The sequence below is a fragment of the Lissotriton vulgaris genome, chromosome 9 (assembly GCF_964263255.1).
Source record: "Lissotriton vulgaris chromosome 9, aLisVul1.2, whole genome shotgun sequence".
Lineage (NCBI taxonomy): Eukaryota > Metazoa > Chordata > Amphibia > Caudata > Salamandridae > Lissotriton > Lissotriton vulgaris.
Window position 1 is genome coordinate 179,266,430 of NC_141697.1, and position 17,317 is coordinate 179,283,746.

The 17,317-nt window shown below is 45.3% G+C and overlaps 1 protein-coding gene across 3 annotated transcripts in view; it reads left to right on the top strand.

Annotated features, from left to right (window-relative positions):
* KLHDC1 (kelch domain containing 1) overlaps positions 1 to 17,317 on the top strand; it is a 1,440,569-nt gene that overhangs the window by 327,305 nt on the left and 1,095,947 nt on the right. For all 3 annotated transcript variants that reach the window (XM_086936594.1, XM_086936596.1, XM_086936595.1), the window contains exon 4: positions 6,990 to 7,108. In XM_086936594.1, coding sequence (XP_086792720.1) covers positions 6,990 to 7,108 — 119 coding nt within the window. The remainder of the gene's footprint in view (positions 1 to 6,989; positions 7,109 to 17,317) is intronic.

A 17,317-nucleotide genomic window follows, 5' to 3' on the forward strand; every position in this document is an offset into this window, starting at 1 on the left:
TCGAGGGTTCCCAGCAAAGCCACTCGGCCAATGGTTCCAGAGCGAGGGCAAAAAGCAATGGAGACAGCGGACAACCCTGACGGGTGCCACGCCCAAGTGCGAAAGAACCAGACACCCTGCCATTCACCACCACCTGAGCTAGTGGTCGCTCATAAAGGAGCTTCACCCAGGCGATAAATGTCAAGCCGAAACCAAACTTGGCGAGAGCTGCCCAGAGATAAGGCCATTATATCGTGTCAAAAGCCATAGTGGCATCGAGGGAAGCCAAAATGGCCGACTCAGTCAGAGTTCCAGCTCTCGCGAGAACTCCGTGGAGTCTCCTAAGATTAAGGGCGGTATTTCGGTGCGGGATGAAACCGGATTGATCCGGATGGATCAAGTCGCCAACCACCTTAATCAGTCGATTAGCCAGTAGTTTAGCAAGTATCTTGGGCTCAGCATTAAGCAGTGAAATAGGCCTGTAGGAAGCGCAACAATCACGCGGCTTACCTTCCTTGTGAATAACAACGATGGTGGCCAGGCGCTGGTCAATAGGAAGGATACCAGTATCGAAGGCCTCGAGAAACATATCTCTCAGATAGGGCGCCATTTTGTCGGGCCGTAATTTGTAAAGCTCAATAGGCAAGCCATTGGGCCCCATGGCCTTACCAGATCGAAGGGCACAAATGGCACCAGCGACCTCATCCACCTTTATAGGCGCATCCATCATGGCCCTATCCTCGTCAGAGAGGCAGGGTAACGCGATATCGCGCAAGAGCAAACTAGAGTCACACTCATCTCTATCGCTCACCGAGGCATAGACCGTCTGGAAGTGGTCCACAAAGCAATCAACAATCCCAATCGGGTCAGACACACGATCCCCATTTGACTTTTCAATCACCGGCACAACTCGATTCGCTCTCTCAGACCTGTCAAACCACGCAATAAGCTTACCCGCCTTATCACCCACATCGTAGAGTCTACCCTGCTGTTCTGTATTCATGACTTTAGCCGCGTCTGTCACCAGGGCTCTGTAGTCAGCCTGCTTCAGAGCTAGAGAGTGTAAAGTTGCAGGGGTATCATTCCCACCCAGTTCACCCTTAAGCACTGTTATCTCATCCTCGAGACGCAATAATTCTTCATGTTTAGCCTTCTTAGCGGCAGCAATCAATGACAGTGAATGACCCAGAATAACAGTTTTGAAAGCCTCCCATAGTGAAACAGAAGAGGAGACAGACCCCACATTTTCATTAAAGTAACAATCAATGGCCTTGACCAGCTCAGAGCGCGTCTTGGGGTTTCGCAAATACCACGGGTTAATGGGAGCAACTCTCCCCTCGCTACCTACCCCAACCGCAACCCTTAGCCACAGGGGAGAATGATCAGAGATGCCCCTGGGGAGGTGACGGACCTCTCGCACGGAGGAAGAGTGGGCCGATGGCAGTAAGAAATAATCAATTCTAGAAAGACTACTGTGGGCCCCAGAATGGAACGTATATTGCAGTTGCGCAGGGTGTAGCATCCTCCAAGCATCCACTAACCCAAAGGTTTCCAGCAGTACAGAAAGCCACATCTGGAAATTCGGCAGGTCTCTGGGCGGGTAGCGATCAGAATTACCAGAGACCACAGAATTAAAGTCCCCCCCAAGAATAAGGAGACCATCAGGAAGCCCCAACAGAAGCCGACCGAGGTCAGCATAAGTAGTGGCCTGGAGACCCGGGAGGACGTATATATTAACTATAGAGAGCATCTTCCCTCCCATCTCCCCGAAATAGCAGCATATCGACCCCTATCATCAAGTATTACCTCGTCTATTTCAAGGGGCAGAGAGGATCTAATCAGAATGCCCACCCCTCTGGAACCGGAGGTGAATCCAGCATGAGCAACCAGCCTATACCCACGTCTATCCAAAGCCCGGCAAGCATTACCTATCAGGTGTGTCTCCTGTAACAACGCAATGTCAGGGGACTGGCGTCGAAGGAACTGAGAGACAACTCCACGTTTTATCTTATCCCCCATACCATTAACGTTCCAGGACAGAAACTTCAACTCCCCACCCCCCATCCCGGAAAAGGACCGTAGCCCTACCTCCCCGGAACCCAACTACAAAAGGATAAAAGCAAAGCATACAGTGCCATGTGGAAAAGACAAACACAGAAACAATAACAATCCTACCCCCCACCCCCAACAACCCCCCGTAACAACACCACCCACCCTGCACCCCTGCATATGACTCAAGAGCCACCCCAATTTGCAGTGTGCCTGTTGCCCTCTCATAACTACACTACACAAAGAACCCCGGAGCAGGAAAAGAGTCAACCCCCACCGAACCACCCTCGGGCTCAACCCTAACAATAATGAAGCAAATGGCATAACTCAGCTGATAAGTAGTAACAAGAAACCAGACGTCGAGAACCATAATGTCACTCCTGGGCTGATGCACCCCCCTCTGCTCCACCGGGGCGTCCGTTCAGATCGTCTCTTTTAGGCAATGAGTCGAGCCAGTCACTGGCACAGTCTGGTCGATCAAAGAAAAAGGTTTGTTCCTAATATTTGATGCGTAATCGAGCTGGAAACAACATCGCATACTTGAGGCCCAAGTCCCGCAATCGCCTCTTCACTCCCTGGAACCCCATCCTTTGTCGCTGGACCTGAGGAGTAAAATCCGGGTAGATGTTGACAGTACTGTTGTCGAACTTCAATGGGCCACGACCTCGAGAGGCTTGGAGGATAGCGTCTCTATCCCGAAAATGGAATAGCCTTACAATGATAGGCCTCGGGGGGGGGGCCCAGGTTTAATCTTCCCACCCGGGAAGCGATACACCCGTTCAACAGCGAAGAATTTGCTGAGTCCGGCGGGAGCAAGATGGTTGAGGATCAAATCCTCCACAAGAAGGTCGACGGTGGTGTCCTCGGGATTTTCCGGCACTCCCACTAGGCGTATGTTGTTCCGCCGGGCCATATTTTCATATTTGTCCAGGCGTCGGGCCATCAAGTCGTGCGACGATCCTAGGTTGCCAATTTCCGACTGTGCGTCCGCCATATCAGTGATGAGACTGGAGGTCTTTACATCCAAAGCCTTAACCCTCTCATTAGTCTTGGCCAGATCCGCTCTGATAAGTGTGACATCGACAGCCACAGTATCGATCTTGGAGGCAAGAGCCTCATACTGTTGTCCCATATCAGCTTTCATCCCAGTAATGGCACTCATTAGGTCCTGGAGAGAAACCTCCGATGGCGCAGTGGAGTCCGTCCTGGGGTCAGCAAGAGTACGGCCGGTACTGCCGGGGGAACCCTTCGGTTGCGTATAGCGGTCCATAACATTAGTCTGAGTAGGTCCCCCACGGATCGGCGTCTTCGTCTTGAGCCTCTCGAACTCAGGTTTGGAAGCCATATTGGAAGCTGTGCCCCGAAGGGGCCCTCAGGACCTGGTGAAAATGGCCGGTGCTGGTGGGATACCAAATCAGAATTGTAGGCCAAAAACGGTAGAATGCAAATCGAGGGTTAAATCGAGGGTAAAGAGATATGGCAGGCCAACACAGCGGGTCGAAGCAGCACCAAGTTAGGAGCCGATCCGCTCGTAGAATAGTCGAGGAGAGATCGAAACTGAAAGCGACAATGAGGCCGACTGGGAGGATGTCCCTAAGGCCGTTGTTGTTGACTTACTCCTCGGCCCACCAAAGCAGTCCCCGGTCTCGATCGGGGTGGGCCAGAAAGATGAAGTCGACGTAAAATCGGCTCCCGACATCCAAATTCAATTTTTGAAAGGATAGTGGAGTCAGCAAGAGTAGATCTTCAAAAGCCCATAATAATAACCAGGATATTTCGAGGATAGTCGCGAAAGGGCGGCGCGGGTCCCGGGAGCCCTCTGCTTACGCGACCATCTTGGACGCCCGCGTAGCTCCTCCTCCGACATTCTGATTATTGAAGTAAAGCGTATACGAGGGGGTTGTATTTTATGAGACTTATTGCATTATGTGGAAAATGGTTGGCCAGTAAAGGTTATGCTCAAACTTGAATTGAAGTATTTTTGGGAAGTAAGACATAATTTGTTTTCCAGTAATGGGATTGTGATGAGAGGAGACAAAAATTGTTCCACCAATTTCTTTGAGAGACACGGCTACCAAACAGTGTCATGAGGCCCATGGTGGTACAGTGAAAAACAAACAAGCATTCAAAAAATGGTATTGGCGGATAGGTGTAAATATGTTAGTAGAAAGGATTATACCTGAGTGTGTAAGATGTGGTAATACTGGTAAGTCATTAAAAACTCTAAGACCTAATATATTTGAGCCTATAGTTCTGCAGAAACCTAGGTAGGCGGTTACTGTGAACATCATGGGTCCCATAGGCTAGTAATCAAACTAGGTACCAAGGCGGACACAGATTCTTTATTAGATTTCATGGTTAAGATGTTTATGAATGAGTGTTTGCCAGTGCAAGTAACCAGTGGCAATGGGATTCAACTTGTTTCCAATAAGGCTAAGTGGTACTTTAATAAGTTAGGAATAAAACACCGTACCACATCTTTTTATTATCCCAGCGGGAACGGCATGATAGAAGGATTCAAAAGAGTGCTCAAGGGGGAGGTTTAGTAAGCTTTGAAAAATGAGTATTGGGAATTGCAAGGTCTCAGCACTGATTGGATCTATAGAACAACTGCTTATGATATGACTTGTTGTTCTCTATTTGAGATCATGAGCGGTAGGTACCCTAGGTCTAAAAGCAATAATGAGTGGTTAATTGAATCATCTTTTTGCAATATTTATGTGGCTGGAATAAAGGAAAATAATTTGAAGAGACATACATGAAATACAAGTAGATATATGATGCTAGTAAGTGTTTAAAGAGTGGGTCAGATGTCAAAGTGGGAATATTCTTGAAGGAGAAAACCTTGGAGAGTGCTTAAATGGGTGAGAGTCAATTCTCAGAACCTCTGAAAGTTGACAAAATAATGAGGAATGCTGTCCAGTTCACTGACATAAAGGTGTGGAATCTTAGAAGAATTGCTGTTTTGAAAGGTGATGTAGTAAGAAGGTGTACACTGATGAAGGTTTGCGAAGTGTGATTGGGATCTTTTAGATGTTGAAGATAAAGTAATGCATTTTTAACAGGATTTCAGGAATGTGGATGAAGAGGAACTGATACATAGTGATATGGTTAATGATAATTTTGTGGAAGATAGAAATACTAGAGAAGAAGGAAAATGAGTTAGTGATCAATCCACTTTCACAGGGGAAGTTTATAACAGTAAAAGATTAAGAAGGAAACCCACATTTTATCAGACTTTATTCATGAAGAAGATGAAGTAGTTGATACCAATTGATTATTTTATTAATTCCATTTTGTTAGTTATGTTGTTTTCTAGTTTTTGTCTCCTTTATTGTTCTTCATTATTTTGTTAACAGAAGAAGATATGTTAAGTTAAAAGCTTTATATTTTAGAGGTACTGAGTCTCATTACAGAATAATCGTGTTAATCAGAAAAGCAGAGCTGGAATCAGGAAAGTTGCCTGGAAAAAGAAGTAGTACACGCTCCTTGTTTACTGGTGTTTTAGTTACGAAATGCAGCTTGGAAATATTCTGAAGATTGTTTATTCTCATCACTGCAAACTTGCACGCCCTTCAGATATCCATTCCAGTGCTCTCATCCATGGGCAGTTATAAAAACTTGGAGGCAACTCAGTTTAAAATATGCAGTATACAAGAGTAGTATGCTGTAACAAAAGAAATAAATGCAGAAACAGAACATCCTGGAAATAGTAAACACTTTTATGAAATAGAAGATTATATAAAACATGTGAAATATACACAGGAATTAAATAGATCATACTTGTTACCCTAATGTGTTTTTACAATTTTGTTCAGAAATGGATCATTGTTTTGCCTATAAAATGAAGGATATATATGTGGGGCCCAATTTCAGTATCCCTTTTCAAATACTATTGGGTCTGAAACCTGGAGGGACCCAGCACACTTTCCAGGTGTCATTTGACATTGTTTCCCTGAGTCACAAAACATGTTTTGTTCCGCCGATCGTATTACAGTGCTCTCTGTCCTCTTGGAACTCTAGTCACCAAAGGTAGTTTCTCTCTGCCTTAGAATAATTTGCAGGAGCATCAAATAGGGAACAACCATTCTTGATAGGTCTCATATTTAATGTTCTTTACAGTGAAGCATTTCTTTTTTTAGGGGGGGAGAAACATTTTAATAAGCTTTTTCAAAAAAACTGTTTTAATACAACTATACTGGTCCAACATCCGTACCACACCCATCTTAAATGAGAACACTTACATACCCACAAGTGCCGGACAAAAGGGTCAGCATAGTCCGTGTTAAAATGCAGCTCAAAAGAAGACCATACATGAATACTCAGGAAATTACATTGGCGGGTGCATGGACTCTAGGGCGGTGGGGTCCCTAAAATGAGTTTACCCGTTATGCAATATTACACTACTCTGATGAAATACAATGCCTGAATAAATCCTTAATGCGGGCTTGGAGTTGGGCATAATCTATTTATGGGCAAATAAAGATACATTTGAGTATACATGAAACTTCTCCATGACTTGTTCAGCTTGAGATTTACTCAAGGGCAGCCGCAGCATTAATCCTTGTCTAAGGTTGGAATGGGTACTAGGGAAGAGGTTTAGCCACAGAGAGATGCATCCTCGTTTAGAGAACAAAAGTGCAATTGCACTCATGCGAATACATTGTTTTACGTGCACAGTTGTACCCTTAGGACAATTGTATATGTGGATCACCCTTAATATGCATGTTAGGGGAAATTCCCGAAACTTCTTTCGGTTATTTCAGTAGTACTTGGGACAACCTAGTGAATTCTTAAAATACGTAAATCTATATATAGACAATATAGTACATTTACAACTTTTTTAAGATTCAGCCTTTTAAATTTCAGCAGCATTGCTTTCATGAAATATCATATGATTTATTTGTTGTGACATCAGTTTCCTGTATGCTAACATGCTTAATGTTTACTTTAAAACACAGCTGTATTTTGTTAATCTTCGAACAAGTAATAAAACCTACTTATGGAAACAAATTAAGAACTTTAAAGGTCAGCCACCAACGCCTCGTGACAAACTTTCTTGCTGGGTGTACAAAGACAGGTAATTCTCAAACTTACTGTATTTATACAAAAGGTGAAGTATGTGCTTTGGTTATTTTCAACTGTTTAAACAAGATTGTTTTATAGCACATTTCTAAATGACTATGTGAAAGCTATGAGATGTATCTTGTGCTCACCTTGCAATAAATCATATGCATGATAAAGGACATGCAACTACAAGACTGGTTGACCTAAGGATTGAGAAGAAATTTGTTTGTACTGGTTTTCTGAAGGAAGAGATACCTGAAAGGAACAATACACTTTGACCTCCTTTGGTTCACGTTGTTTTAGATAGGCACAAAGGCTAGATATTTTGGTGTATGGGACAGTGGTGGCTGGGACAGAGAAGGTTTAGACAGTACATCAGGTCAGATCAGCCTCAGTATCAATCAAGGTAAAGATTAGAGAGGCAAGAAAGGTTCTTCCAGTAAAAACGTAGGCGATAATGGAGGTTTCCAGTTGGTACCTGAATAGCTAGATTGCCCACTTGAGAGGCCTTGTAATTTGGGACTGGTTTGACATGTTTGAGCAGAGATACTTGTAATTCACATTAATTCTTGTGTTGTTTGGTAGAAGTCTAGCACTTTGAGTGTGTGATACTATCCTGGCAAGATTTAACTGTTATCCATAACTAACCAAGATGCTATTCCATCCGAGTGATAAGCCACTCTCTCTCACTTCTCTTCCAGGGGATAGTCATCAATAGTATTAAGCACTGAATAGTCCCGCCCACATGGGGGACTCCGGAGCATTAACAATAACATATGCATATATAACCATATAATATATATATATATATATATATATATATATATATATATATATATATATATATATATATATAAAGATCTATATATATAATAATATGCATATATCTACAATATACACACATGCATATAAATATACAGCCCCAACTTCAAAACTTGGCTCAAATGTACAAATATTGCTTTTCATTTTTCCTTTGAAAAGCATCATATAAAATAACATTTCGAAACAATAGATAAATGTACTCTCAACTTGTTTGAAACACAGCCTTTATTTTCAGAGAAAAAGTCAAGGTGATAGCAAGCAGATTAGCCTAGAAGGTTGACTATAGAACACTCAGAGAAAAAACTGGCGCCGTGCCTTTAAGACCTCCAGGCTCCCATCATGCCCCACAGATGACAGTTCTTTTTCCTGGTTCCTTCTGGGAGGATACTGGAGTATTGAGCTCGTCAGTTAGTGTTTTTTTGTCACTAATTGGTCTTTTCAATTGAAATTTTCTGTCTTCATTCGACGTTTTTAGTACTTATTGTATTTTTCCTGTCAGAATGCCAGCCTTATATAATAAGTGTCCTTCCTGTGGGAAGAAAATGGCTAAATCAGATCCACACTCAGCCTGCATTGTGTGCTTACCATCTACACACTGGCCTGATAAGTGCAACTACTGCCAGCAGTTTTCGAGCAGTACCCTTCATGAAAGGGAGAAGATCATGCTGCATGCTATGCAGGAGAGAGGAAATGAGTCAGTTAGTGGCAGAGAAGAACACCCCTCTAAAGAGCTCTCCACTCAAAGAAGATCAGAGCACAAGAAAAAGGAAGAGAAACAACAACATCAGTCAAATTCGCTGTTGAGGGAACGGTCGACTTGTGCTCTTCTTCAGTGTCGACATGTCCGGTGCCAAGATCGACATTGAAGACCGTTTCGCCATCAAAGTGGAGTACTCCAAGTACGACTAAGAGTTCTCACTGACCGATGTCGAAATCCTCTTGCAGGCGGTCAGAGTCCGGCTTGCCTACGGTGGTTGAGGGCAGACACTCAACGTCAAAGACACATCGCTGTCAGGTGAGGTCGCCGTCGAGAACCTCTGCTCCGACATCTAGACCACTGACGTCGAGGGTACCTAGAACATCGACGGCAAGCCCGGCGCACAAGACTTAGGCGTCGGCAAGCATGGCTCATGGCCAGTTGACTGCTTCGTCGCCGACGGCAGGGCGAACATTGCCATCGAGAAGGTCGACGTTGAAGAAATCGCCGGCGAGGAAATCACCTTCGACGTTGAAAAGAAGGTCATCTTCGACGTCGAGGAGGTCACCGGCGAGGGGGGGTCAACAACGAGGAGGTTGACGTCGAGACCTGCTTCCACCCATAAGTGTCTATCGGCAAAGAGACTGAGAAAAGGTTGTTCATCAACATCGACGTCAAGGGATCCATTGACGTCGAGAGAGATCCACGATCTGACTGCTAAAGGCATGACATCGATGAGTGTGTCATCCTCTCCGGAACTATGGATTTTTCAGGTCACACAGGAGGGCTGTCTGGCTCCAGAGCACCATACACGTCCTACTAACCTCTCCCTGAGATGGTTAGAGAGTGTAAAGGACTGGAGGATGCGGAAACATACCCCAGCATCTGAATACTCTTAGATATACTCGCCTTCTCATTCTCCTGAAAGGCAGGTGCTATATTCCACTCCTCAAAAGTCTACAACCTCAAGGAGACGTAGATCAAGATCTCCCCTATGTCGCTCTAGGTCAAAATCTAGACAGTGTTCACCTACAGAGCGAAGACACAGGTCTCCTTCATGGTCTTCTGAATCCATTTAATTGAAGGCTGGTTACTCTCCAACTTTGTCTTGCAGCCCACCAGCTAGAATATCGCCAGTGGATGATATTGTCACATTCAATGAGATACTGTGTAGAAGGGCTTCGAAGCTCAACATCGAAATACCTGCAGCTGCCCACTCAACATCAGTGATATTTGAGAGTCTGCATCACAGGTCCTCCACTAGATCTCTTCTTCCTTTGGTGCCTGGGCTGCTAGAACCGGCTCTACATACCTTTCTGATGCCGGCTTCAGTGGGAGTGGCTCCTTCAAGGATACTGAAGACATACAGAGCCCCAGAACAGGGCCCTTTTTTCTGAGTTCTGACCCACCACCAGAGTCAGTCATTGTATCAGCAGCCAGGAATGGTCACATGGGGACCTCCTTATCTGCTGTTCCCTTGACAAAGACAGCAAAGCCATGGACTACATTGGGAAGAGAATGTGCAACACCTCTGCCTCCTACATGAAGGTGGCCAGCGCTCTGCTCTGCTAGGTCGATATGACCGTCTATGTTGGACTCTCATTTACGTTTTATAGAAAAATTGCCAAAGGAAGATCTGCAAGATTTTCAGGAGATTCTGCACAAAGGAGGGCTCTAGGCGAATCAGGTCATCAGTGCGGCAGTTGATGCCTCAGACCTTGCTGCCCATGGTTATTCCCATGGAATCTGCCCTAGTAGATCCTCATGGCTGAGACTCACTGGCTTGAAACCAGAGGCCCAAACCAGGATTCTCAACCCCCCCTTCAATGCCTCATCTCTCTTTGGCTCTCATGCAGACGATGAGATGTCAAGGATGAAATCCGAACTGGACACCTTGAAAGCGGTTAGTCTGGAGAAAAGAAAGAATTTCCAACGTCGCTACCAACCCAATGATCGTCGTCAGTACTAGCAGAGGGTTCAAGCCCCTCATAAGTCCTCGCAGCAATACCATGTGAGATTGCATTTCCACCAGCGACGACCTCGTAGAGGAAGAGGGGGCTCTAGGCAAACCCCCCCTGCAGCAAAATAACAGCCTAAACAGTAAGTTCTTGCGTCCCCAACTCTCTCCGGTGGGAGGAAATGTATGCTTTCATTTGGAAGAGTGGATAAAAAGAACGCAGGACAACTGGGGGCTCAATATTGTGCGGAATGGGTACACAATCAGATTCAAGTCCCCACCACCATCTGTAACTCCTCGGAAAATCCCAGTCAGTCGGATAGATCTGCTGCGAGAGGAGGTCTCAATCTTGCTTCAAAAGCATGCCATCAAAAAGGTTCCCCGGCACCATCGACAGGGAATCTATTCCCGCTACTCCTTGGTCCCAAAGAAAGGTCCAAACAAGGATTTCACGCTCATACTAGATCTCAGACTCTTAAACAAATAGATTCTTAAAAAATACATTCTCAGAGAGACATTCAGGATGTTGGCCTTACACCAAATCATTCCACACATCCATCAAGGGGACTGGATGTGCTCCATAGACCTTAAGGATACGTATTTTCACATCTAAATTTCTCTGAAGCCCTGGAAGTTTCTTTGATTCAGGATAGAATCAGACCACTTCCAGTTCAACGTACTGCCTTTTGGACTCAAGTCTGCGCCTCGCACCTTTTTAAAATGCATGGCTGTGGTGGCTGCCTTCCTGAGAAAGCAAAAAATCTTCGTCTATCCTTACCTAGACGACTGGTTACTCAGGAGTGCTTCTCCCAGTCTCTTGCAGGATCACCTGAATCACTGCATCCAAATCTTAAATTGGGACTGTATATAACCTTCAAAAAATCTATCCTCAACCCTATTCAGGAGATTCACTACTTGGGCTCTATGTTAGATGCTGCAAACGCAAGAGTGTTTCCTTCAGAGGAGAGACCATTATCAATATTCCACAAAGGTCGCATTTTTCTGAGAACACCTCATCCAACAGATAGGTAGGTGTCCTCTCTACCAGGCTCAATGTCATCCTGCATATTCATTGTTCCGAATGCCAGGTTACAGAGACCCTTACAACAAGCTCTTGTGGACCAAAGTTCTCAGGTGTCCAACTGAGGACACCATAAACCATCCTCAAGCAGTTCAAATCTCGGTAAAATGATGGATGCAAGGGTCTCATCTTCCGAAAGGTGTTCCTTTCCACCATGAAATTTCCAAACGGAGTATATTCACAGATGCGTCTCTTCAGGGCTGGGGTCCTCACACGGGATCTCTTCAGGTACAGGGGATGTGGTCGAAAAAGGAAAAAACTTACCACATCAACATGCTAGAACTCAGAGCTGTGCATCTGGCTCTCAAAGCGTTCTTCCCCTCCATTGAGTCACGCTCCCTGTTGGTTCAGAAGGACAACACCACAACAATGTACTACTTGAACAAAAGGGAGGGACCAGATCCAGACCCTGTCTCTGGAGGCTCCAGCAATTTGGAAATGGCTACTGGTGAGGAGCATGTCCATATCTGCAGTTCACCTTCCAGGAGCTCTCAATGCACAGGCGGACGTCCTAAGCCGAAACTGTGTCAAAGCACACGACTGGGTGCTTAAAGACATGATAGCACAAGACATCTTTGAGAGTTGAGGTTCTCCAGACATCGACTTATTTGCAGACGCAGCAAACACAAAATGCTGCGCCTTTGCATCCAGGTACCCTCAACCAGGCTCCGGGGGAATGCACTGTTAATCAACTGGTCAGAGAAATTACTCTACGCCTTTCCACCAGTCCCTCTCATACCTCTGGTGATCAGCCATCTCTACAAATCCAGGACAGAAATGATCCTGATTGCACCAGAGTGGCCTCACCAGTGGTCGTAGACTGACCTGTTGCACCTCTCCAAGACATCACAGAGGAGGTTGCCATGCCTTCTGGATCTGTTGATCAAGTCAGGAGGTAAGGTTTTTCACGCCAACCTCCCGTCACTGAGATTGACAGCATGACTCCTGAGTTCTTACAATATGGTCACATAGGCCTCTCTCAGGACTGTATGCAAATCTTAAAAGAAGTGAGAAGGCCTTCGACGAAAAAGTCAAATGAAATTGTTTTTATCTATGGTCTACAACTAATGGTCATGACCCCACCTTGGGTCAAGAACAGGGTATTTTTGCCTTTTATTCCGTACTAAGCTAATGGAGACCTAAAAGTTTTCTCTATCTGAGTACATCTGGTAGCAATGACAGCCTATAGAAAGTCTCCCGCTCAGGCTTCTTTCTTTCAAATACGAGTTGTAAAAGACTTTCTGGAAGGGGTAAAAAAGTTCTACCAACCAATTTGTTTACCTTCCCGTGCCGGGGAACTCAATGTGATCCGTACTAAACTAATGGGTCCCCCCCTTTGAACCCATTCACAAAGCTTCTCTTGGAAGCGAGATTCAGGCCTTATGGTCTTTAAAGCCTAATCTCGTTTTCCATGCAAATCGAGTGGTTATGAGAACTCACTTGAGTTTCCTGCCTAAAGTGATCTTAGACTTTCATATCAATCAGTCTATCACTCCACCCACATTTTTTCCAAATCATACCAAGCCTCCTGAGAGGGCACTGCATTCACTTGATCTGAAAAGAGTGTTAAAATTCTATCTGGTAGAACGAAGGATACAAGAAAGTCGGACTGTCTCTTTGTTAACTATGGTCCAATGCACACTGCTTCTCCCTCGTCTAAAAGGTCCATCGCTCGATGGATAGTATCTTGCATCATATTAGCCCATCAGCTAGCTCATAAACAGCTCCCTGGCAAGCCAAGGGCTCACTTTATAAGGGGTAAAGCCTTTACTACGGTTATGCTTAAAAATGTACCTATTCAAGAGATATGTAAAGCAGCTACCTGGCGTTCAGTCCACACCTTTGCCCGCCATTACTGTTTAGATTCTGATACTCAAGCGGATGCTCGATTTGGGCAAGCATGCATGAGAAATTTATTTGTATAATCATATATTTCAATATAAATTTGTTATGCAGGTATTCGTCTGCAGGGTTCAGGGATGGGCTTGCTCCTCTATTCCGTGCTTATGACTATTGATGAGTATCCCCTGGAATCTTAGTTCTCTTCCAGGGGTATACTCATCAAAGTCATAATCAACCCTCCCTCCTCTGCGGACGAATACCATGCCTATTACAGAATGTGTTTTTTCCTCATGTTGTGTACACAATGTAATACGCCGTCTAAAAGACCTGACCTGTCGCCTGTGGGGCATGATGGGAACCTGGAGGTCTTAAATGCACGGCACCATTTTTTTCTCTGAATGTTCTATATGCAGCCTGCTAGGCTAATCTGCCTGCTATCACTTTGCCTTTTTCTCTGAAAATAAATGCTGTGTTTTAAACAAGTTGAGAGTACATTTATCTATATTTTGGCAATGTTGTTTTATATGATGCTTTTCAAAGGAAAATACAATGCAATATTGGCATATTTGAGACTAGTTTTGAAGTTGGTGCTGTATATGTATATACATGTGTGTATATTGTATATATATATATATATGAGCTGTTGCTTTGTCCATGAAGAGGGGGCGTTTCCAGCCCCGAAACGCGTCGGACTTTCAGAAACTATTTGGAGAGAGGAGGGAGGCGATGAGGCTGCTGGGTGCTAACTTTGAAGCCGGATGGCTGAATGCCGTGGTGAAGCTCTTCTACAAGCGCTGGGGCGCTTTGCTTTTCTATTTTCTGTGCGGTCGGCTCCTACCGTGGGGAGAGGCTCCACTTCATATTGGTGTGAGGAAACGCTGCGCCAGTGAAGGCTGAGGTGAGATGACAACATCTCCATTTCCAGCGCGACATTCTGTTTTAATTTGCAACCTCTAAACCCACCCACCGCGACCTACCAAAGGATGTAACTTAAAGACTTAATAATCTGCACAAAATCACGCCGCCTACTTAAGGAAAGAATCCATGTCACCTTTAAAGAACTACAGTAACCAGCCTGCCTGGGGACCTGCTCTTCAGAAACCACACCCACTTAGGGTGTAACTGGTTCAAATAAACTGAATTTGAATCATGGAAGGTGAACAAGGTGTGAGCTGTTGCTTTGTTCATGAAGAGGGGGCGTTTCCAGCCCCGAAACGCGTCGGACTTTCAGAAACTATTTGGAGAGAGGAGGGAGGCGATGAGGCTGCTGGGCGCTAACTTTGAAGCCGGATGGCTGAATGCCGTGGTGAAGCTCTTCTACAAGCGCTGGGGCGCTTTGCTTTTCTATTTTCTGCGCGGTCGACTCCTACCGTGGGGAGAGGCTCCACTTCATATTGGTGTGAGGAAACGCTGCGCCAGTGAAGGCTGAGGTGAGATGACAACATCTCCATTTCCAGCGCGACATTCTGTTTTAATTTGCAACCTCTGAACCCACCCACCGCGACCTACCAAAGGATGTAACTTAAAGACTTAATAATCTGCACAAAATCACGCCGCCTACTTAAGGAAAGAATCCATGTCACCTTTAAAGAACTACAGTAACCAGCCTGCCTGGGGACCTGCTCTTCAGAAACCACACCCACTTAGGGTGTAACTGGTTCAAATAAACTGAATTTGAATCATGGAAGGTGAACAAGGTGTGAGCTGTTGCTTTGTCCATGAAGAGGGGGCGTTTCCAGCCCCGAAACGCGTCGGACTTTCAGAAACTATTTGGAGAGAGGAGGGAGGCGATGAGGCTGCTGGGTGCTAACTTTGAAGCCGGATGGCTGAATGCCGTGGTGAAGCTCTTCTATAAGCGCTGGGGCGCTTTGCTTTTCTATTTTCTGCGCGGTCGGCTCCTACCGTGGGGAGAGGCTCCACTTCATATTGGTGTGAGGAAACGCTGCGCCAGTGAAGGCTGAGGTGAGATGACAACATCTCCATTTCCAGCGCGACATTCTGTTTTAATTTGCAACCTCTGAACCCACCCACCGCGACCTACCAAAGGATGTAACTTAAATACTTAATAATCTGCACAAAATCACGCCGCCTACTTAAGGAAAGAATCCATGTCACCTTTAAAGAACTACAGTAACCAGCCTGCCTGGGGACCTGCTCTTCAGAAACCACACCCACTTAGGGTGTAACTGGTTCAAATAAACTGAATTTGAATCATGGAAAGTGAACAAGGTGTGAGCTGTTGCTTTGTCCATGAAGAGGGGGCGTTTCCAGCCCCGAAACGCGTCAGACTTTCAGAAACTATTTGGAGAGAGGAGGGAGGCGATGAGGCTGCTGGGTGCTAACTTTGAAGCCGGATGGCTGAATGCCGTGGTGAAGCTCTTCTACAAGCGCCGGGGCGCTTTGCTTTTCTATTTTCTGTGCGGTCGGCTCCTACCGTGGGGAGAGGCTCCACTTCATATTGGTGTGAGGAAACGCTGCGCCAGTGAAGGCTGAGGTGAGATGACAACATCTCCATTTCCAGCGCGACATTCTGTTTTAATTTGCAACCTCTGAACCCACCCACCGCGACCTACCAAAGGATGTAACTTAAAGACTTAATAATCTGCACAAAATCACGCCGCCTACTTAAGGAAAGAATCCATGTCACCTTTAAAGAACTACAGTAACCAGCCTGCCTGGGGACCTGCTCTTCAGAAACCACACCCACTTAGGGTGTAACTGGTTCAAATAAACTGAATTTGAATCATGGAAGGTGAACAAGGTGTGAGCTGTTGCTTTGTCCATGAAGAGGGGGCGTTTCCAGCCCCGAAACGCGTCGGACTTTCAGAAACTATTTGGAGAGAGGAGGGAGGCGATGAGGCTGCTGGGTGCTAACTTTGAAGCCGGATGGCTGAATGCCGTGGTGAAGCTCTTCTACAAGCGCTGGGGCGCTTTGCTTTTCTATTTTCTGCGCGGTCGGCTCCTACCGTGGGGAGAGGCTCCACTTCATATTGGTGTGAGGAAACGCTGCGCCAGTGAAGGCTGAGGTGAGATGACAACATCTCCATTTCCAGCGCGACATTCTGTTTTAATTTGCAACCTCTGAACCCACCCACCGCGACCTACCAAAGGATGTAACTTAAATACTTAATAATCTGCACAAAATCACGCCGCCTACTTAAGGAAAGAATCCATGTCACCTTTAAAGAACTACAGTAACCAGCCTGCCTGGGGACCTGCTCTTCAGAAACCACACCCACTTAGGGTGTAACTGGTTCAAATAAACTGAATTTGAATCATGGAAGGTGAACAAGGTGTGAGCTGTTGCTTTGTCCATGAAGAGGGGGCGTTTCCAGCCCCGAAACGCGTCGGACTTTCAGAAACTATTTGGAGAGAGGAGGGAGGCGATGAGGCTGCTGGGTGCTAACTTTGAAGCCGGATGGTTGAATGCCGTGGTGAAGCTCTTCTACAAGCGCTGGAGCGCTTTGCTTTTCTATATATACATATATATATATATATATATATATATATATATATATATATATATATATATATATTGTTTTTTATTTATTCGTTTTCAAACTGGCTCAGAATGTATATATCTCAAGTACACAATATAATGTAAGTGCTTATAACTGGACAAACCCATCCCCCCACCCCGAACCTTCCTTTCTGCAGTACATGACATAGACGACTCATTGTCCTTATCTAAACAAATAGTCTCATAGGTGCAGCATGATCCCACTCAGTCCAAAAACAATCAGGGAAAGACCAATCAACAAGTTGGCACTATCCGGAACGACGAGACCCCGGGCCCAGCAATGTCACTCGGGTTGTTTACTGC